The 24,101-nt window shown below is 42.4% G+C and overlaps 1 protein-coding gene across 1 annotated transcript; it reads left to right on the top strand.

Annotated features, from left to right (window-relative positions):
- The first annotated feature begins 13,338 nt into the window (after positions 1 to 13,338).
- hgd (homogentisate 1,2-dioxygenase) lies at positions 13,339 to 22,808 on the top strand. Its single transcript, XM_049564769.1, has 14 exons — positions 13,339 to 13,499; positions 14,715 to 14,786; positions 15,117 to 15,205; positions 15,312 to 15,417; positions 17,098 to 17,157; positions 17,242 to 17,333; positions 17,441 to 17,475; positions 17,589 to 17,668; positions 18,000 to 18,099; positions 19,551 to 19,675; positions 21,419 to 21,523; positions 21,618 to 21,744; positions 22,184 to 22,365; positions 22,457 to 22,808. The coding sequence occupies exons 1-14, from the start codon at positions 13,485 to 13,487 to the stop codon at positions 22,598 to 22,600; spliced, it is 1,332 nt and encodes a 443-aa protein (XP_049420726.1). The 5' UTR covers positions 13,339 to 13,484; the 3' UTR covers positions 22,601 to 22,808.
- The last annotated feature ends 1,293 nt before the right edge of the window (positions 22,809 to 24,101 follow it).

Genomic DNA, 24,101 nt, shown 5'->3' with positions numbered 1-24,101 from the left:
TTTTATGTTATTTATATTATCCTACTTTATAATGATGATGCAATAATCAAGAATAATATTAATAATAATTTAACTGTTATTGCAGACTAGTGTAATTATAAACGTTTTTATATGATAAAAAATAGCTGATAATAAACGAAAATATTGGATATACTATAATAACAGAATAAACTGAGTAGGCCTGTGTTTCATGATGATTTTTGGTAGTCTTAATTACCAGCCATCACTGTAAATAGCTGCACAATAAATTACATTTTTTTTTCCTCAGGCCATACAGACACCATTGAATCCCTGTGCCAAGATTAGACACCAAAAAATCTGGCGCAGAGTTTGTGTTCAACCACAGAGCACCTGTGAAAGTCATGTCAGAGATGGAGTCACATAGAAATAGAAATATCAACAGTGGGATCTGCCTAAAAGTGTCTCAGGTTGCAGCATGTGAAAAATATTGTGTTAAAAAGAGGAAAAGCAAACATTAATAGGGTTAATATCTATCTATCTATCTATCTATCTATCTATCTATCTATCTATCTATCTCTTTTCTTGCTCTCTGTGCCCCTCTCTCCACTCGCCTGCTCTCTGCTGGAATTGTGGATTGACTTAAAAAGTGAGGGTGGCGCGTCGGTGATGAGACGCCGCACGGGGAGCCGGGATAGCACGCAGGGACTCCGCTGAGGAGAGGGGGAGAGAGGGAGAGATGGATCGAGAATGTAATTTTAAATGAAAGTCTATTTAACCCGCTGTGAATGGCATGACCCTTATCCTCGCCTCAGAGCCCATCACTGTTAAAAGGATCATTTTCAGAATTCAATCCAAAAACTTCAGCAAGCTGCAATTTACTCTCTCATTCTCTCTCTCTCTCTCTCTCTCTCTCTCTCTCTCTCTCTCTTCTCCTTCTTCTTCCCCCCTCCGTTATGTATCTGCCCGGGGCTGCAGCATCAGCAGCAAACGAAAAATAACAATAAAATATATGTCCAGAAAATTGCACAAGTTATTCTTTTTTCTCTCTCTTTTATCTATTTTTCAGCGTCGTGACCCTTTTGTGATTGAACCTGGAATAAGGGCGCCATTGATCTGTTTAGTTAAGGTGCAGGCGCTTTGATTTATCTTCTATTTTTTAAACAGTCTCACAAAATATTAACCAACACTGACACTATAAAATGCAGGAATATAACATGCATTTCTATTAAAGCCTGTTATGGTAATGCTGTGAGGCAAACACAACATTCTCCTGTGCCTTTTAGTATAAGGAGGCCTTTTACAGGCAGATGCACTGTCACCAAACAGATGGTGTCACATTCAATCCATCCGCAACTTTTTTTTGGTGTCACAAACTTCCCAGCTTGTTTATTTGCACGCAAATCAATGTAATGAGTGTAATAACAATATAAAAATGTTATGCCTTTTCCTGCGCGGTCACAAACAGACGTGCGTAATACAGACGGGTATTTAGAGTCGCTCTGTAATTTGGGGGCCACAATTTGATTCATTTATCCGCACACTGTTATTAACCCTGTGGAAAAAGAGATGTCAGCCGCCATTTCAGCCAGCAGGACATCCGCGCTTTGTTTAAATGCACTAATTACGCGCATACATTAGAGGGGGACGGAATAGTCTGAGCGCAATTTTCACATTTTCAATTTTCCGTCTATTTGACGTGCAGGTGAAGAGATGGCGGAGAGAGGCCGCCTTCCGTTTCAGCACCACCTCGCCACCGCCTCCCCTGTATTTGCATAACATCCTAACTTGATAATATCCAGGGGAAACACCGGGTTGCATGCTTTCTGTTCGTTTCAAGCTCAGATACTGCTGCTGCTGTGCCACCGCGTGTTGGTGCGCAGGGCCTTTGTGGCTCCCCTGGTGTCACGCACCTTTGGTTATTTGATTTAAACATAGAAGGAGGGTTTGTGCACTAAAAGCTATGAGTACATACATTTTAAGAGCTTCCTCCTAAGTGATGCAGGGTGTCTCTGCTCCCTCTCAGCGCAGGTCTCGTCCTCTCCGGTGAAGGCCACGGAAGTGATACTAATGAGGTCCATCATTTAGGACCAGCAGATCGCGCTTTGCCTTGCGGGTCATTCAGCTGGCGCCATCTCCTGGACGGAATAGGGAACTTCTCTTCCAGGTAAGACCCAGTTATTATAATGTAAGGGCACATACACTAAAAACAATAATGTTCTGCATCCATATTGCCCAAACCATGATGGAGATGAATTATTTTATTTAAAGTTAAACACCTCACCCACCTGTAGGAGACATGCATGCATGCGCACATGCCAGAATCACTTTTATGTCATCCCACAAGTGCGTCCCTATGCAACACGTGTAAATACTGGTCTCTAACGTGCACCACTGGCTCGTGGCCTCGGTGACGACGACTCATCCTCCATCCATCCTCCCGCTCTGACATAATTGGACACTTGCTCTAGGCCAAGCAGGGGGAAGACGGAAAGGAGAGACAGCGAGAGGAAGAGAGTGTGTGTTGGGAGGGGTGGGAGGCTTTTAAGGCGCGCGTAAGCAAAGTTAATTAGCGGTTATTAACAGCCCGCATAATGAGAGCGAGAGGGAGTCAATTTAATGACTTTGTTAGCGCGAGTTCAGAGCGACAGGCGATGATCGAAACAACAAAGGCGAGCGCGCACGCAGCCATCATCCGTAATTTCCAGCGGTAATGCGGTCTGATCAGAAACAAAGGGTTCTAATTTCGTTCAACTGACTCGATAATTTGTCCTTATGTAAGGAAAATAATTAATGACTTAATGCTTCAACAGAAGTAGCTTTCTTTGGGGGGGGATTTCGGAGGCCTCCTTTCCTCGAGAAGGTCGTAAGGAAATCAATTTCCAGGCCTATAATTATTTACATCACGAATTTAAAACGTGGACGTGTGCCTTTGCTCCCGTTAGTGTGCAGACGAGTGCGAGTCTGTTAGGAGACGAGAGAAGGAGCCTCCAAATCTTCTTCCCTCAGACAAATTATGTGTGTGGCAACAAATGAGCCACTTGTCATAATGTAGGATTGTAGATTTTGCCCCGAGAACACAAAGACAATCACCCAGCGTGTGCGAGAATTGTAGGTTTTTAAAGCCAGATATGAAGTAGAATCAAAGCCAAGTATTCAAGGTCACTCGTCAGGGCAGGTTTGGAGGTTCTGGTGACAGATGATACCTGATCATACCTTGGAGCTCAGCTGAACCGATGGTCCTCACGCCTTGTACCTGCTCCCCACAATGCGCCAGGTTATTGTGGCTGCTGCATTGCAAAATTATCCGAGGCGTGCGCGTCTTTACGCATGATTTCATCTTTCCACAGATGGGTTGAGTCGGAGGAAAGATGTGAACGCTATTATCGATTGCGGGGAACATGAGCCGCCTGCGGGCCACTCCTGGATTCATGGCAGGTGGATAGGTCACCCACACGAGAGCGGCAATTTCACGGCCCCCATTGTCTCCACTGATTACTGCTTTGATCACAGGAATCAAGAGCCCGAGACTCTCGTAAACCCACTACGGAGTCCAGGAGCTCCTGAGCTGAAGAGGTCATCATCATCATCATCATGACCATCATCACCCGCCACATCATCATCATAACCGCCATCATCATCGCTAGTTGACCATACAAACCTGGGGTGCCGTGTGTTTTCACAGCCGCGTTGCCCTTTTATTGATTGCGTGCCTTAATTTTAATTCGATTGCGCGAGTGTCAAAAATTCCGCAAGAATCATCCTAGTAATGAGATAATCAAAGTAATATATGCAAATCAGTTATGTTGCCAGCTTATCAAAACCGGAGTGCCCCCCCTCGAGTCTGAAGAAGTCCATTTATTCAGTTAGTGGCAATACCTTGCGCAAATGGCGCGATGCAAATGACAGTTGATTAGACTAAATTAAGAACCTCGTTTCTCCCTGACCTTGTCTGAGTTTTATGTAAATTCTTTTTTTCTTGCTTTAATGTGATAAAAATGCATTTTACACCCTGGTCTTTATAAATCTGAACAATATTTTCCATGTGAGAAACAATGGTCAGCCTCAAATAACTCACTGTGTCAATAGCTTGGACGCTTCTCTCAGTCTGTCTGTCCGTCTGTCTGTCTCTCACAAATCTCAGTATACCTTGACCCCGGTGCAGCTCCCACAGGGACAGAAAGTGTGCCGTTATAACTTCCTTGCTGTGGGGGAGTGTGCCTTGAAGATAGACTAGGTGTGTGTGCCTTGGAGTGTGTGTCTGCATGTGTGTGTTTACACGATTATGTGTACTCATGTGTGTACCATAACATATTGTCTTAGGGGACAGAGAGAGTGCAGTTGAGACTTCCTCTCTGTGGGGTGTGTGGGGCCTGTAGATGGGAAAGGAATAAATCCAATATAGATTGCAGGGCTGCGCTGCCTCCCGCTGGGGACCCTCAGACTTGCAGGCCAGGATCGAAGTGCTTTTCTCCCCCTAAATTGGCCTGAGAGGCCGCAGGAGCTGCCAAGCTACACCCCCAACACTGGGACTGCCTACGACCTAATGATGGTGCTGGGGACAGACACACGTATACACAAGCATACACAAAGACAAGAGACGTGCGCGTGTCCACGTACACACTGAAAACTCGCACACAATCATTCGCAGATTGATATAACATCAGTCACACACTTGCACCAGTCAAACACACACTTGGACGAGAAAACCACACAGCTATAAACACACCCTCCTCGTCCTCTGATGTTGAACACACTCATTCCTTGTCCGAAGACCATTCACCTCAAGTTTCCCTCTTCACATCTCACACCACCCCTCAAAACTACCTAGCTAAACTGCAGATTTAGAGGAGGCATCCTCACTACCTGTCCACACACTCCAGAGGGAGGGGTGAATGGTATAACTGGCACCACACTAAGTGTCTGGACTGATACACACTCCTGCCCTTTGGTTCCCCTGCAAGGAAAACACCACCAGCACCCCAATGCCATTACGCTTCCTGCCAAACATCCAGCCACTGTCATTTTGGTTCTGTCCAGGGAGCTAATTCTATTTGTGATGAGGTGTCTGATGTGTTGCTGGGTCGGCTCCAGAGACAGTGTGACAGAATATCCTATAGCTGTAAATTTGTGGCTCAGTACGCCTCATTACCTGCTCACAGGGCATTGCATGTTAACTACAGCATGCCACCACATAGCTCATCTCTGGAGGGTAACAGGTTGCAGAAGTCAATACAAATATATAGAACCGTGCATACATATTCACAACTCAGTCCTGTTTTTAAAATGACAGCTGAAATTGTTTGCATAGTGTGAGTACCATATGACTGTACCATAGATTTATGTCACCATTTCTAACTAATATTGCTACGTCTGTCATTAATGTACCATAAACTGCAGTTGCTCTATTCAGATTTGCAAACTGACCTAACCCACAAAGGTAGAGAGGGGAAAACTGATTTTAAGTTTTCAGACTTGTCAGTTTATACACTCAGGTAGTGCCTTGATTTTATGCCTTTTTAGGCTGATTATTGCATGCAAAAAACATTATCACACACCTCAATAATAAAAAAAAAAAAGCACGACACTGCATTCTGCCCTTTGAGAATCTTAAGGAAATGCAAGGGTTTGAAGACGCAATATCTACATACAAAATGTATTTTTTTTTGTCATTCTAATTAAATTGTTTCAGAAAATAAGATTTATTTAGATTATTTACGATCCCTTGAAATTATAGCCTGCACCTGTTTTGCTACGTGTCTGTCTCTCCACTATTAATACGTATTCCAGGATAATTATCATAAATTAATGTACTAAACATTTAAATACATGATTACAAAGTAGCTAAGCCTTGTCATGTCAGATCATATGACATAATTTTCTAATGGTAGATTTAAATGTTGAGGTGGTGGTCACTGCTAAGTCTGCTATTAAGTTAGCTGGATTTAGCAGTTTAGCTAACATTTTTTTTCTCCATCATGGCTAGATGTACTGCCCCATTTAGTTATGTGGAATGGCTAAATGAATTACAAAGATAGTGCTTCAAAAAAATTCCTATTTTTACAGACAACAGCAAGGGTAAAAATTAACAAGTGCTTTTAGCTACTTTTAGCTTTAGCTAGCCATGGCTAGCGCTATAGTTAGCTTACATTTGATATAGCTCTGTTGCTTTAGCTGTCTTTCTGCCCACAAATTAATAAACAAGAGACTTACTTGTTTGATTTTTAGCTCTGTTTTGTATTTACTGCAAATTTACAAAGCTGATTTACAGAGCTTAGACATTTCTATAGTGATTTTGATTCATATTCAGGTTTCAATTCAATTTTGACAATTAGCTTTAGCTAGCCATGGCTAGCTCTCCCACTAGCTAAGATTTGACATAGCTCTGTTGCTTTAGCCAACAGATTAACAACCGGATTACATTTATTGTGGACTTAATTGGTTTTTAGCTCTTTTTTGTATTAACTGCAGATTTTAAAAGCTGTTTTCACAGAGTTTATACATTTCTATGGTGATTTTGATTCAGATATAAGTCTCAATTTAATTTTAAAAAGGTATAGCTTTAGTAACCCTGGCCAACTCTCCAGCTAGCTAACATTTGACATAGCTCTGTTGCTTTAGCTGTCTTGTTGGCTGTCTTTCTGTCCACAGATTAACAAACCAGAGTACAGTTATTACGGACATTCTTGGTTTTCAGCTGTTTTGTATTTATTGCAAATGTTAAAGCCTGTTTTCACAAAGCTCAGACATTTCTATAGTGATTTTGATTCAGATTCAAGACTCAACTCAATTTTGACCAGCTGTTTAGCTTTAGCGAGCCATGGCTAGCTCTCCAGCTAGCTCACATTTGACCTAGCTCTGTTGCTTTAGCTGTCTTTCTGCCCACAGATTAATAAACCAGAGTACAGTTATTACGGACATTCTTTTCAGCTCTTTTTAAAAAGCTGTTTTAATAGAAATTAGACATTTCTATGGTGATTTTGATTCAGATTCATGTCTCAAGTCAGTTTTGACCAGATATTTAGCTTTAGCCAGCAAACACTTCACATAGCTCTGTTGCTCTGTGTTGTTGACTATCTTTCTGCCCACAGACAGAGCACAATGACTGCGGTTTGGCTTGGTTTTTAGCTCTGTTTTGTATTTACTGCAAATTTAAAAAGCAGTTTTCACATAAATTAGACATTTCTGTGGTCATTTTGATTGAGATTCAAGTCTCAACTGAATTTGGCAAGACATTTAGTTGTGTTTTTGGCCTTGTAGGACGGTAGCCTACAGAGATATTTTCTGTTCACATCATTGCTAACGGAGGAGACCCACAGGAAGCACACAAATAGCTACAACGTGTCCCCTACTCGTCTCCTTCCTTGTCTGCTCTGACTTATCTATGCTGTACCACATTGTGTCTTTTCTCTCCTTCTTTCTGTCTTCTCTGCTATTTTCCACTTTGTATTTTCTCTCTTGCATCTCCGTCACGCCTCCCTTGTCTCTTGACGCCGAAACACCTTTCACCTTGTTGTCTTCAATTCTCCACTTGTGTCTCTGCTGTGGCGCATTACATTATGTTCTTCCAACATCGGCCCTCCTGTTTGTGGCTCTTTTCGCATCTTGTTTTGTTTAATAACTCATTTTTGGCTGCGTAGAAAAAGCAGCGAATCATTTGGTGATTGCTTTGATGTGTACTGTATATGCTCTGCCATAATTCAGCACAACAGAGACAAATGCATACTAAATACCGTAAATGCAAAGTCAAACACATGCAGTATATAAACATAAGCCACAAACAGATACACAACAAAATCCTTTTGACATCAATAATTGGTAAATCCTCTGATTAACTTGTAAGAATTGTCCTTAGAGTGCTTAAGTAATTGTGTTTGTGTGTGTCCTTTTTTATTGCATGCACCCCCCTCTCTTTAAAGCACATCTTTATAACCAAGCAATTCCAAAGCAATTTTCTCTGTGGGAGGAGAGTGTAATTTTCTATTCTGTGACACTGGGATGTGTAAGAAACTGGGAGCTGGCGCTAAAAGGCGTCTGTAGCGTGTGTCTTGGTGTGGGTGTGAGCCGCTTTAATGGCCAACGCGGGGCGGGTGGCGGTGGTGGTGAGCGGGTGCATGTCAGGAAGGCCATCATTTAATGACTCCCAAATAGTGCCCTCCTCGTTAGAGCTATCGTCCTGGAAACACGAGGCTGTGAACCAGGAGAGCGCCACACGCTGCAACAGTCTTTTATCTTCATATTAAACCATTTGCATAACATTACCGCGATAGATAGGATTCAGGAGATACTCAACCTACTCGGGGAGAGACAGAGAGGGTATACTACATGTCCTTGCAAATCTAATCAGCGTTAAATGGAGCTGTCAAATGTGTGTGTGTGTGTGTGTGCGTGTGTGTGTGTGTGTGTGAGAGTGTGTGTGTGGTGCTGGATGGCTCATGTCAGGAGTCATTTAACATTAAGCTGCAATAGTGTGTAACAGGGCTGTAATTACAAAAATACAAGAATCCAAGCTATTTCTTGTTAGATGTGACATCCAAATACAGCAGTTAACCACCAGTGATACACAAGCTGAGGCCATGGTGGTGACAATTCAGATGTCGCGTATACTTGCGTCCTTCCCAAACTTAAGATTAAATGTTTTTAATCCTCACATATTGAACTATTTTTATGTCGCCGTAACAACTCAGCAGGACACAACGAAGTCTCCAATTAGAACAAATTGCATCGCTACCATTTTTCAAATTGCTGATGTGGTTTGCAATGATGGTTGAATTTTGTCTGATATCAGAAGGCTAACAAAAGACCCAATTTTGTGTTTTGTGTAGATTCAACGCCCATCTATACTGTATAAAGTGGTGTTTTGCTTGGCTTTGTGTGTAAAAGAGTAGACCTGACAGCTGCTTTTCCCCCTCTCAAAGAAGAATAAAGGGAAGATGAAAGAATCTCATCACCACAGAGAAACAAGAGCGGGAAAGTGTGTAAGCACACACTAATTAGTTGGTGCTACTTGCAACTGCCTGATTAATTTAATCAAAAGTACACAGTACAATGCTCAGGCTCTGATAAAAACATTCTCTTAACCATGATAACACTGGCTACACATTATCCTTAAGATCTGACCATATGAGAATCCCTTAAGGAATTCTGGACCATAGAAGTGACGCATATTGTAAAGTATACTCTATGTATCATATTAAAAAAGCTACAGTGCATGTCAGAAGCCATCGTACTGACTTAATATAGCTCAACTATATTAGTCATATAAAAGGCCAGGCACACCCTGCAACAACTGTGTTTGATTGACATCTCCCGGACTCTTCTGTTACCTTTGTCATACCTAGTGGGGCGGGACAAATTACATCTTTATAATTCTTACTCTTGCATTGAGTTTGGTGACTTCACATAATTCCCAGCATAGATTCACCCAACTCTAATTAGCCGGAATAACTGACAACAGCTGTGTGGGTGTGCAGGGCCTTTTAAAGGATCAATTCACCCAAATAACACCATAAAGAGAGAGAGAAAAAACACATATTTTCTCAAATACCCATAATAGCATTTGTCCACCCAGATAGATTCAGTTTCACGAGGCTGAGGTTTTTTATGTGTTTGAGATATTTGCCACCTCTTCAATACAGCAGAATTTTGTTTGTGGTGCTCAAAGCATCAAAAGGTGCTTTATCGTAATGGAAGCAGCTCACAGAGAGGTCTTCATTGTCCGCAGTAACTAGGACACTGATTCTGGAAGAGACACATTGTAGTGATGCTTTTTCATTGAATTTTTTTGGATGATTTGAGCCATACTAACAAAATTCCTTTAATGTTCCGAAGTCTTGAAAGCAGGTATTTTTAAAGGTCCAGTGTGTGAGATTTAGGGCCATCTATATTGGCAGTAAGGGTATATAATATCCTCTTGAGACCCGAACTTTTGTTTGGTATGCATTTTTAATTTCTCCTAGCTGTCTGGAATCAGTAGGACCCGATAAGTATAAAAAGCGAAACGTTGTCAATGATAATTAAGTCCTAATGGCGGGTGAAAGTCAATTTTTGTCGGACCCATGACCCACCCCTCCCACCCACCCCACTCGGACTTTCGCCACCTTAACTTTCATCCTCCTGCCACATTTCCCCCGATACCACTGGGCACTGGTAAACTATAAAGGCAACCAGCCACATATCATGCCGAAGTTAACGGATGCCTTTTTTCATTGGTTTCTGACGCTGCAAGTCACTGCCCAAGCGCCGGATTTCCACGACTTCAGAGTGAGACTGGGCTTAATATTCATAACTATGTTTTCATTAGTTTATAATCACCTAAACATGACAACCATTTATTTCTTTACCTTAGAATGAGCGTATATATCTACATTCGGAGTGGGTCCTCTTCCATGGACTCCGCCATCTTGTTCTACAGTAGCCCAAAATGGACAAACCAAAAACTGGCTCTAGAGAGGGCCATAATTCTCCCTATGAACCTGGTACACGGGAGAAGTTTCGGTTCTGCAACCTCACCGCCAGATGTTACTAAATCCTACACACTGTGCCTTTTAATTTCAGCCAGTAAAACTGAAATAATGGCCATGACTATAGCGGGATTTATACTTGTGTAGCAGACCATACACACCTGGCCTACGCAGTTGTGAGCATTTTTACTTGTGTGGTGTTGTGTCTGTGTCACTCTGCAGTTACACCTCCAAAACACTAGTCAGCGGAGGAGGTTTCTGTGAAGTGCTATAAAGTTTAGTTGATTCAAAACACACATTAAACACACATTAAACATGGCTTAATAGAGACAATTTCAAACACAAGTACCCAAATCGGGTTAACCGACAAAACAACTGTCGTATACTCAACATGTTTTCCAAACAAATATAACATGCTAATGTTATTAGCACAAGCCTATGGCATTTTACATTGTATAAATTAGCCTAGCGGCTAGCAGACTTTTCCTTTACTCATATGAAGCCAGGGACAACAGCAACATTTAACAAAGTTACAAAATTCTGGTCTCCAACAACTCACAAGGTTCACTGACAAAACAACCATCTTATACTAAACACGTTCCAAACAAATACAACATGCTAGTGTTATTAGCACAAGCCTATGGCATTTTACATTGTATAAATTAGCCTAGTGACAAGCAGAGATTTCCTCTGCTCATATGAAACCAGGATAAATCACACACATGACTTAAAATGCTATTTTTTCTGGAGGATTTATTATCTACAAAATTTAATGTTTCTTATTAGTGAAATTAAAGTAAATAAAAGCTTTTTTTCCACTGAGGGAAACAGAAGGTCTGTGTCGCCACAACGCGTAGTTACATTTCTGGGGAAGTGCACATCTGGCTACAGTGTAGGGTTCACTGTAGGCCCTACGTCGATGCAGAGCGTACACCGTAGCTATGGTGTCGATTCAACGCAGAAGTATAAATTCCGCATATATTCCACCATGGGTAGGTGGGTTGCCATGTTTATATGTGTTTTAGTTGAAATGACTCTTTAAAGAATGTGTTAGTATAGAAGAAGGGGTTAAAAATAGCACATTCATTATAAATAGGTATGAAAGTTTGTGCATTTGCATGTGCTATGAAACACCAAGGTTGTGTCGATTCAACGCAGAAGTATAAATTCCGCATATATTCCACCATGGGTAGGTGGGTTGCCATGTTTATATGTGTTTTAGTTGAAATGACTCTTTAAAGAATGTGTTAGTATAGAAGAAGGGGTTAAAAATAGCACATTCATTATAAATAGGTATGAAAGTTTGTGCATTTGCATGTGCTATGAAACACCAAGGATGTCATCACATCACAGAGTATGCTTGTAACTGTGTGTGTGTGTGTGTGTGCGTGTGTGTGTGTGTGTGTGTGTGTGTAAGAGAGAGAGACAGAGAGAGATTGCTTGTTTATGCATATGGGGATAGACTGTGCCAGGTGAGTGTACCATTTACCATCACGCCATTGAGTTCAGCAGGCATCTAATAACAAAGCATTTATGGCCCACTTACGCATGCATAGATATAACTGTCAGTAGGCAACAACAGTCTCCTCTCTGCCGTCTCCAGCTATTCCTGCCTCTCTTAAAACACACAGGCACCATCCGGATTGGACCCAAATACTCTAGAATTCTATCATCAGACTCGGGGATGAAATTAAAATCGCTCATTTTCTTTCTCCATACAAGGAGCAGATCAATTTCCGGAGACTGGGACGTGATATTTTCCTGCCATTGGGCTTTCTCGTCTTTGGCACAGCACCCTGACTGGCTGCCAGCGGGGGGCCCGGGCCTGACTGCACGCCTCGCCGGAGAACAGTTACTTCTGCCGCGGCGAGTTTATTTGCGCCTCGCTATGAGAATTGCCATCATTTACCCTTCCCCAACACCTCCCAAAAAGAAAAGAAATAGACAAGAGGGGAAGCGAGGCAAGACAGAGAGAGACGAAATTGATTCTTTTTGATACATGCTGCACGGGGGACATTAGGTACCCCTCGTTTGACCATCTATTCCGAGAAATGAAGCGAATACATTTTGCGTAAAGTAATGTATAGGCCTTTTTTTTTGGAGGCCTTCTGCTGCTCATATCATGAATGAATTGCTCGCTGCAGCGTGCAGAGGTGACGTCGTGTATTATGCTGCTTTTAAGAGAAGCCAATAACAATTAATCATGCCGCTGTCCAGGAATGATAACTCCCTTTAAATAAAGCAGTAACTCAGCGTGTGTTAAGCATGACGCAATTATGGACAACTTGATGAACCGGTGGCGCGTTAAACCCGGAGAGATGGTGGCCTCCATTGCAGTGCTCAGAACAAACTAAAATAAAAGGTGGGCTGCAGCAAATTTGGGATCCAATTTAAAAGACTGTACTAGTAGACTCTTTGTTTGTTCTGCAGGACGTGAAGATGTGCATGGCACCATATTGCGTAAGCAGTCCAATGTGAGGTCACCACATCTGATCATGCGAGGACTTTATAACAGACAAATATCAAGTGTTACACCATCATTTATAGGCTGCTTGTTTTCTTTGTTTTATTAATATACATGAAGCATTTATATAATTAGATACTAATAATGAAGCATCCCTATTTTCTGTCTTTATGAAAATTAGGATTAAAACTCATTTTAAGGTCACAGTTTTGATCCTGGAAACCATAACCTGAGATATAATCTTTAACCGTATTAAATGTGCCCTGTTTGTTACCTGCATGCAGGACTCAAAGCTTCTAAATGCAGTCTGGGTCCTTGTTTGCCTTGGCACTTACACTGGTCCTTGTTTGCGCACATTTTGGCCATCCGGCATGAGACCCCGCTGTTGCGTCACGGAGCCTGTCAAGGCCTAATTAAACCCATATTGAGAAAGAGCACAAATCCAACCCCCTTTCCCTACTCAGTTCATATACCGGCATGCACGCGCCCCTGCAGTGGATTTTGGTCGAAGGGAAGACACCAGGAGTCGGACTGCGCGTTAATTTGTAACCACTCAAGCTACTTTAACAGCAGCAAGGAGAGTTTAAACAGACGGCACGATGGCTGGACTCAAGGTAAGGCTGCGTTCACTGTCTTCAACATTATTAACACTACACGTTTATGTGTTTTGGAGCAGCAAGTTTCAGATTAGTGCAACTGAGTTTGCTTAAACATGCAAACGTGCTGCTACCCCGGATTGGTTAGAGAATAAAGGACATCTAGGAGTATCTGCATATTGCATTTAAAGTTAAATTGCGCATGGAGCCATCATTGACATCTGAAGCAGAGCGGCTGACTGAAGGGCGGAGGTGCCTGTGACCAATCAGAGTGCAGCATTCAGCAGCTGCCCAGATGTCTGATCCTCCAGAAGTTCATAGAGCAATAATATGTCAGTGGGAAACCCTCATTCCAATAGAAAACATTGCATTAATGTATTTTTGCGATAATCTTTACCACTTAGGTCCAAACATAAAAGTCAAGTATTGGTTCCCTGTGTATTTTATTCATCTGGTTTTCAATTCAAAGCGTTAAAATCCGAATAAAGCATCATTTTCTTGACACTAGCTGATGCTCTTGTCTGTAGAAGAAGGCGTTAGGATCAAATATTTAACATTAAATGACCTATTATGACTGACGGTTCATGCATTTTTAGTGTTGGCCTTTAAATCTTCTATCCGTCTTGCAGCTCTGACACGAATAAACGCCTTGGTTGATTAAAATCCATCTCTACATAACATTCCTTCATGAGCCACAAACTGGAGCCTCTCAACTGTTTTTATGCTCGCACCAGATGTTCATGAACGCGCACATATGGAACCCATCCATGCCTGTGAATGTGCTTTTTGCAGACCAACAATGACTCAGCAACATTTCCTTATGTTGTGCCAAGTTTGAGGATTTTTGTGTGTGTATAGGGGAAGACGGTGCTGCTACAGAAGGATAGTGGAGTAATAATCCTATCATAATTGAAATATTGATCAAAAAAGTACTGTGGAGGATGTTAGTGTAATTAGTCTGTCTCTGTAACACAATAACAAAAATAATGGATGACTGCAAGGGGGGAAATTTGGCATAACTGCAGTTTGTTTTATCATAGATCTAATGTGAATCAATATGACAACAATTAACAAAAAGACAAGCCTTAATGACAAGCCTTCAAATTTAATTATAACCAGCATGAACACATTTATCCTGCATTACAATGAAGCCGCATGGTGTTTACATGAGATTTTTTTTTATTTTTCACTTTAACTTACTCGAGTGTCGAATGTTTTGTCTGGCTCTCACAGTACATGAGCGGGTTTGGGAATGAGTTCTCCTCCGAAGACCCTCGCTGTCCCGGATCTTTACCTGAAGGACAGGTAACCAACACACCCACAGAAATACACATTGTGACAGTCATTCATTTGAATATTTACCCACTAATTTTGCTGTTTTTTGCTGAAGTGGATTGCATGAATACTTAATGTGGCACCATGGGAGTTGGGAGGTGTGACTTGAGCATTTCACAGGGAAATATGAAAATCTGAGATGCATCACTTGCCTTGCTTCTGCACATCTTCTGACTCGTTCATCATTATTTCACCAACTGCCTCTAAAAGAGGAAAATCAAACGCTAGATTCAGACAGACCTGTGCGAACTCACCACATACATGTGTTGTGTCTGACTGCACTGTGTTCTGTCTCTACAGAACAACCCTCAGGTCTGTCCCTACGGCCTCTATGCTGAGCAGCTCTCCGGCTCTGCCTTCACCTGCCCACGGCCAGCCAATAAGAGGAGGTATCCATCTGTGTCTGACATTTAAATCAGCTCAGTCGCCACTATAAGACCAAATGGATCTTAGACAAAAGAAACAACTTAACATTGTGTTTTTTTCTTCCTCCAGCTGGTTCTACCGCATCTTGCCGTCTGTCAAACATAAGCCCTTTGCTGCAGTGCCCTGTGGAAACCTGACAGAGAACTGGAATGAGGTGGAGCCCGACCCCAACCAGGTATGTTAAGGAGTTCCTGCTCAGTTTGTCTCTTCAAACAGAAATACTGTGAATCTTGTTGAAGCCCCTGAACATGTATTTTAATTTCTTTGTAGAGATGTTAAGTTGATGTCATGCTGCGTTAAAATTTGTGGACAGGGTACCATCTTGTGAGGTGCGTGATCTCTTGTGTGCCTGTACTGGCTACATTGGGCAAGCAACTGTATTTAGATAAACTAATCAAGATAAACTAGGGCTGGGAAACATATCAGTATTATATTTATATCGTGATATATCCCTAGACATTGTTTTAGATGTTGGATATCGTAATAACATTAGTGTTGTCCTTTCCTGATTTTAAAGGCTGCATTACAGTAATGTGATGTAATTTTCTGAGCTTACCGGACTGTTCTAGCTGTTCTATTTTTTGACTTTACCCACTCAGTCATTGTGTCCACATATTGGGTGAATATTTTGTGAACGCACCAATAGCTAACCCCACAGCATCGTCATAATATCGATACCAAGGTATTTGAGCTGCAGGTTGCCTATCCCTGCTGTGCACAAAGTCGAAGTTTACAACAAAAAACAAAACAACATCCTTAATTTTTATGTATTTAAAGTTTACACAAGTAGTTTGAGATTATGGGAAAGCAGGCTTATATGCTTTCTTACAACGAGGCAGATGAGAAGATTAACACTACTCTTATTTGTGCAGTAAATATAACACAGTCTCACAGAAACACGTGAAATGGACATGACCTCTTAACAATGCATCACATGGTGTTGGGCACGAAATGTGTTAAGATTACATACTGGCAACACTATAAATAATGACAATGCAAAGCCTTCTACAAATGGTTGCAGTTTTGACGTGAAATGGTTGCAGCTTGGTTAGGTTGAGAAAACCTAAAAAAACTGTTAAGGTTCTGGTAAAATAATTTCGTATAGGAGCGGGTCGTCCACCAATCGGAAGATCAGCAACTCTATCCCCGGCTCCTCCAGTCCGCATGTCGAAGTATCCTTGGGCAAGATACCAAACCCCAAAGTGCTCTCGATGGCTGTTCCATCGGTGTGTGAGAGGTTGTGAATAGTTACTGAGTAGCAGGCGGCACCATGTATGGTAGCCTCGGTGAAAAGCGCTTTGAGTGGTCGGAAGATTAGAAAGGGGCTATACAAGTGCAGTCCATTTACCATTTAAACTTAAGTATCTACATTACTACTTCTGTGAAGCCATGTAACTATGTTGACTTTTGGCGTAGCACAGGACACAAACAGCAGTCTCCAGGTTGAAAGTCCATGTTTGTTTCCACCACCCCTCCCACTCATCCACCCTACACAGACTTCCTTGCTCTATATATCTAATTTGAATGTCCACCACAACAAAAGATCCTCTTTGATTTTGCATGGGCAATGTTCGGTAACAAAATCCACCTGCCAGCTCCTCTAAGCTCACTGATTAACATTTCTGGTTTGTTTAATCTTTAAATAAACCAAGATAGGTTAAGCAGTGACTAGCCAGCACTGGCTGCTGACTGAAGCTTCATATTTACAGACATGAGGATGATCTTCTAATGTAGCTCTCTGCTAGAAAGTGAATAAACATATGAAGGACTTTTATATGTCTCTGAACCAATGACTTCATGTAATCCTCTGTATGTACTGATTAAGTAGATCCTGACTCTGAGGTTTCTCTCACAGCTGCGATGGCTGCCGTTCATCGTCCCCAAGTCAACAGAGAAGAAAGTGGACTTTGTGGCTGTGAGTTGAACTTATTTTTTTTCTCCATATTATCTGTTAATTAAAGGTCCTTAGTTCACTGATTGGGATTCTTGTCTGTTGCAGGGTCTGCATACTGTCTGTGGTGCCGGAGATGCCAAATCTCGCAATGGCATCGGCATCCATGTGTACACCTGCAATACCTCCATGGTTGACAGGTGAGTGTAACGAACGAATACTTGCACTTTCATATATAAAGGGCTTCAAAATCTGTGGTAAATGCTTTCAAGTTCATTTCCAAACTCTTTTCTTTTTTTTGTTCCAGGTGCTTCAACAACTCAGACGGAGACTTTCTGATTGGTGAGGAAAAGGACTGTTGATGTTTTCACTGTCATCGTTCAGGAGAACAATGATAGCTCAATCCTCGACTCTTCTTCTCCCTCCAATGTTCTTTTCTTTGTTTGTCTCCCCAGTCCCTCAGCAGGGTGAGATCTTGATCACCACAGAGTTTGGGAAGATAATGGTGGAGCCGAACGAGATCTGTGTTATCCAGGTGAGGTCTATGTTTTTCATCTCCCTCCAGTTTTCACACAGAAATCTACCACTGTGTCTGCCCCCCTTCCCCCCTTCTCCGCACCCCACTTACCATATTTAGAAAGACATGGTTTGGTGCTTTTCAAAAATGACCTTAAAGATAAATAACAGTGGAGAGCGGTTTGAGGTACAGAAAGCCTGACCACCGGGAGTTGCAATTGCAGCATGTGCGTTTTCCCAAACACATTAGTGTATGAACCCATAAGTCCCCTCAGCATCTGTACATCTCACATGTGATTTATAACGGCACAAATATCCCCTTGCCACCACTTCCTCTGTGTTTTATCCAGCAAGGGATGCGCTTCAGTGTGGATGTGTCTGGACCAACCAGAGGCTATATACTGGAGGTGTATGGAGCCCATTTTGAGCTCCCTGACCTGGGACCAATAGGTGTGTGTTTGTATGATGTTTGTGAGTGTAATGCATGTTTATCCTTTCATGAAAGCTGCACAACAACCTCTTTATGTATTTTTCTTGCTGGTATAGTCATCTGAAATGGATTTCACTTTCTCCCCAACAATAACATTCCCATCAGCCTCAGCTGTACTTTGTGTTTGGAGCTAATTAGCAAATGGTAGCATGCAAACACTCTAAACTACAATGGTAAACATTAACATTTTGTTAGCACTGTGATTACGTTAGCATGCTGATGTTAGCATTTAGCTCAAGGTATCACCAAAGTACAGTAACTGTTTATGAAGATGGACAACGCATCTCCACTTCCTCTCACTGTACAAAAATGAAACCAAAATAGAGTGGTGCAGGAAGGAGTCCCAAAACCCAGACATTATTTGGCATTTTAGCACTCTTCTTTCCCTCGTCTCGAAGTCAGTATTCTTTGGTTTTTAGTTGGATGCCTGAAATAAGGTCTGTGGTCAACTCAAGTTTAAGATAATTTCACATTTTGTTCTACGACATAAAATATGTCAGTAAATACTTGCGTTCTGATCGGGCCCAAAATATAAGACCTGACCCAACATGATGCACGATGATGACGTTTGGTTGCAGCGTATGGACATCAGTGGATGTATGCCGTAGCCTGAGATTCAGTAGGCTTCGTCATCGTACAGTCTGCGTACATCAAACCTGATGTCGTACCCAAGTTTATTAGATCCATGTCACACAGTGTAGCCTGCACTAAATTTATACACTTGTCAGAATCTTGCAGTCTGTAGGAGGTTTAAGACAACCAGATGCAGATTAAGGCAGAGCAGGGCAGATCTTGTCGGTGAAGATTCTCAGTCATCCAGGTCAAGGTAATCTTAAGTGCTATCGTAAGCAACTGGACTCGCTTGAGTTTCTTCAAAAACGTCTTCAACAAACTCAAGCGAGTCCAGTTGCTTACGATATAGCACTTATGAGTAGGGCAGATCGTGCCTTCGCCATTCTAGGAATCATATATTCGCATCCTGGATACAGCTGCCTCCATCTTGCGCTGCTGAGGTCCTTTTAAGCCGGAGTCTGTGCAGTAGCGATCTCTGCAGTATCAAGTTGCCCATTCACCTGTCTGACCAATCGTGAGCAGCGCTATGATTGCGAGCACAACGACTGGCACACACAGATGTCAAAAATAATGTCAACCCACCATTTTTAGCACAACACTTGAACATACTGTCCACTAACATGGACGGGGCGGGGTTTATGACCTGAACTGACGCCAGCCACCAGGGGGCAATTGCAACATTTTGGCTTCACTTTTGGGGCTCTGTCATTTCCTCCATCTTTATATTACAGTCTGTGGTACAGCCTCACACAGATGTTAGTGTGACTGTAGTATTATTTATAGAGATTTTTATTTTTGTGTGTGTGCCTATGTCTGATTATGCATGTATGTTTTGCAGGAGCCAATGGTCTGGCCAACCCGAGAGATTTCCAGGTTCCAGTCGCTTGGTACGAGGATCGCCAAGTAGCCACAGGTTACACCGTCATCAACAAGTACCAAGGAAAGCTCTTCGCCTGCCAACAGGTGTTTTTTTAATGTGACATCTCAGTTGGTGTGTGTCAGTACGCCCACATGTACACAGACACTATATGGCACACTTGCCCTATTACCCTGTTTAGGTTTGTGCTCGCTTCAGTAAACACCATCGAACCGCAACAATGACTAACAGGAAACCGTCCAAGTGAAGCATATGATCCATTAGCTGCTCCTGCCGATTGAATTGCCATCCCTGATGATTTAATATCGAAGTGTTAGCTGTTACCCGTTCAGCAGGTTTCCGCCTCGGCTCCCTTATGAGCCTTAATCACTCATAATTAGTTAAGGCATTCTGGAGTTACAGACAGTGTACCTGTGAAGCTTCGCTTTGTAGGAAAAACCTTTCCCAAGTTAAGCATTAATTTCACCATATTTCACTCGGGGAATGATCCCGCCCCTCCCGAAATGTCCTGTTGGGCGCATAATTGGATCGACACATAATGTCTGACAGGAGGTTTTTTTTTTTCTACAGAGACAGGGAGGAGGTGGGAGTAGAGGTTTGTCATGGGCGGGGGTTGGGTAGGTCGTAACCGTGGAAACCATGTCAAACCACACTGTTATTATTCATTGTATGAAGTACACAAGGGCAAGATACTGTCTTTTTTATAGCGAAAAACATGTTTCCATCTCCCTCGCTGCCTCCACTTGAGTATCCGCCCCCTGTTACATGCTCGGTGTCAGAGGTGGAGGCTGCTGGCTGCACCTGACACTCTTTTCCTGGTGTCCACCCTTCCCCGAGCCAGGAGGGTGAGGCTACAGGGGTAGGAAAATAAGGTGGGGGACGCGGGCCTCATCTCAGGGAAGATGCTGCTGCTCCCGTCTGGTCCTGCTGTTTTGTTCCCCCGCAGAGTGCTGAAATTGCTCAAATTAACTTATTATTTGCTTGACTGGGCCAATATGTTTGTGTTTTGTGTGCATGTGTGTGCAAGTGCTTGCTCTGCTCCATTTTTCCCTCAATTTTAATCGAATGTAGTGGTGTTACCGCAGATGAATGTCCAAGAGATTACCTGCACTGGGTTTCCCAAAGGCCTCTTTGTATGCTAACTACTGTAAATCATGTGTGGTTAAGGTTTTTCTTGGTGTTTATTAGTCATGTAATGTGAATGAATTTACTTGCGCATGTGACTGTGTATGCATATGTGTTTTATTGTTTGTGTGCGCTCGCTGCTCACGGGTGCAAGTGTACGTGAGCGTGTGTGCGAGGAGCACGGAGGTCACTCAGGAGGCAGCCTGAGTTGTAATGAACTATATTGATTTTAGAGCTGCTGTTGAATGTCTTTTTTCGCAGTGGCATTATCAGAACAGAGAAACTATATGAAATTGCTGTGGTTTTAACAATCAAGATAAAGAAATATCTCTGCACCCACTGTTACTGCCGCTCCCTCCTCCCATAACTGCGCCCGCCACAAGCATCAAAATGCTCAAAGTTTGGGAAAGTTTGATTGTGAAGCCAATTACCCCATAATACCTAGAGCCTCATATCACAAAGAACAGGGGGAATGAAAGAGAAGAAAGAATGAAAGAAGCACACCCTCTTTCACAATCAACCCTTTTCATTACGACCAGTTTTTTTTTCTCTTTATGTCAAGAAGTACTCTCTCTGGGAATTTAAGATTACAAAGACATTATTCATTATTCCTTTTTCCCTGTGAAAAGCTCAATTTAAAGTCTATTGTGTTTGTTGCTTGGGCAGACTCGTCTTATTTGTTTGGCTCTGTGCTCTGCTTGTAGGATTTTTCTCCATTCAATGTGGTAGCTTGGCACGGGAACTACACACCTTACAAATATAACCTGGAGAACTTCATGGTTATCAATGCTGTGGCCTTCGACCACGCGGTGAGAGACACTCCAAAATACTGCATTCCTTTTGATATACATACGAGAAATGAACTGCCTTTGATGTTAATTGCACTCATTCATCTTCCTTTAGGATCCATCTATCTTCACTGTGCTGACAGCCAAATCCACGCGACCAGGTGTGGCCATCGCCGACTTTGTCATCTTCCCCCCGCGGTGGGGTGTGGCCGACCACACCTTCCGTCCACCGTACTATCACCGTAAGTCCACGATAACGCACATTCTTTTGTTCAACTCTAAAGTGGTTTGTTCTCATTTTGCAGAGGAAGGAGAGGAAGACTTAAAAAAAAAAAGGCAGAGACAATGAATCTTGACAACTAGGTTGCTGAGATGGAGCTGAAATTGAATCCTAATTTGAATGGAAATGTCAAATTCTGTCTAGTGAGACTCATTTTAGTCCATCATGAAATGAAACAAGCCAGCCAGAAGCTAACATGTCCATTTACCCAACCAGTTTCAAGACAGCAGGTGATAACAATCCACCTGCTTTATGACTCTTTTCAGCTGAAGCATCCACAGCGCCTTTTGTCTGCTTTCACTGCGGCTCTGTAAGGCCATCTGGTGGAGATCAGTGTTACAGCCTCCCTGTTACACAGCAGCACAGTGTTGTGTTACAGCTCCTCCTGCTTGTCTCTTTAGGTAACTGCATGAGTGAGTTCATGGGTCTGATCAAAGGCCACTATGAGGCCAAAGAGGAGGGTTTCCAGCCGGGCGGGGGCAGCCTCCACAGCATTATGACCCCACACGGGCCGGACGCTGATTGCTTTGAGAAGAACAGCACCGCTAAGCTTGAACCTGAGAGGGTGGCCGAGGGAACCATGGTAAAGAAAACTAAAAACTTTCAAGGTCAACTTTTTGAAACAGGTTGAATGTGACCACTGATAATATCTGTCATGTATTTCTCTCACTCAGGCTTTCATGTTTGAGTCGTCCTTCAGTATGGCCGTCACCAAGTGGGGTCTACAGACATGCCAGAGACTCGACAAGAGCTACTACCACTGCTGGGAACCTCTCCGCAGCCACTTTAATCCCAAATGGAAGCCCAGCAAACAGTAGAGCAACAATGTGACTCAGAAGAAGTTTCACAAAAAATGTAATTTCACTTCATTTAATATCACTACAAGCAATTTAATGCTCGAGGAACTTGGCTTCCTTTGTGTTGTTTGATTATGTCTGTTGCCGGCATTACAGAAAGAATAAAGTCATTTATTTTATGCAGACAACTAAGATTGGAATTGCACAATAAAAACAAAGATGACAAAGATTTGCTGGTCGTCGTGTTAGAAAAAAAAAACACAATGAGGCTGCATAAATTCAGTGTGTCTACAGGTCCTTAAAGTCTTAAATTGTCTTAGATTCAGATTCAGACCCTGTGGGTTTTCTCTGGGTACTCCAGCTTCCTCCCACAGTCCAAAGACACGCAGGTTAATTGGTAACTCTAAATTGTCCGTAGGTGTGAATGTGAGTGTGAATGGTTGTCTGTCTCTATGTGTCAGGCCTGTGATAGTCTGGTGACCTGTCCAGGGTGTACCCCACCTCTCGCCCAGTGTCAGCTGGGATAGGCTCCAGCATCCTCACGACCCCTGACAGGATGAGCTGTTATGGAAAAGGAATGAATGTGTTTTTTGTGTCTATCTCCTGCTTTACTTTGAGAGTTTGGGGAGTAAAGGGGACACCACCTAAATGGTTCAATAAATATTTGTGAACATGAGCTTCGCTCTCTCAAAGCCAGAAACTAGAGAAGTAAGCCTCAAACTTGTGATGTCATTGGGTATAAAGTCTGGAACTGCTCCACAGACAATCAATGGGAGCCTGATCTTGTGGACCCACAGATTGTTTTTTCTTTTATACCCAAGTGAGCTTTATTCTGTTGTAGTGGTCTCAGTTTTGAAACAGAAAATGTACCCATATAGACTAAATTTCATGACCTTGTGCTAACACTTCCAGGTAGACAGTGGGTGATTGTTTTAAATTGCAGAGATATGTGAAGTCGGCAAAGTTGTTAATTTCTGTTGTCACTTTCAGCTGTAATTCTAACATTTAAAGGTGTATAGTTAAACACGATGGTCCGACCTATCAGACGTTTCTGCTGTGCTTATTTCATGTATTGTGTTGCTAGCATCTTTGATAAACCAAATCTACAAGCACATAAGCTCAGCAATGTACTGCCATGGATGGGGGCTGCAGCAAAACATGATTTAGACACCTAAAAAACCTGTATCTGTTCAGGCGTACGCTATATTAAGTATATTTGCAACGCAGCAACTCCTGTGTTCTAAAATGCCTATTTTTTCCAATGGAGTCCGGTTATTTTGTTCATGAGCAATAAAATCAGCCTGTTAAGGAGTTTTGTTGTTAGCCTTGGTCAGTAAAGGAAATGGATGATAGTTATGCTTAAGGTAACAGTCAGATCAGCAGAAAGCCTAAAAGAGGCATCGAGGTCAGGCTACTTGCCCTTTGTTATGAATGCACTCCATCTGTGGTCTCCTAGTTGTGGTGCAGGGGGTACAGCTAACCAGGTAAGGGTGCCTAGCCAGCTCTGTTGCCATAGCCCCTG

The sequence above is a fragment of the Epinephelus fuscoguttatus genome, linkage group LG21 (genome assembly GCF_011397635.1).
Source record: "Epinephelus fuscoguttatus linkage group LG21, E.fuscoguttatus.final_Chr_v1".
Taxonomy (NCBI): domain Eukaryota; kingdom Metazoa; phylum Chordata; class Actinopteri; order Perciformes; family Serranidae; genus Epinephelus; species Epinephelus fuscoguttatus.
The sequence above is the reverse complement of the archived record's forward strand: the minus strand, read 5'-3'. Positions and strand labels throughout refer to the sequence as shown.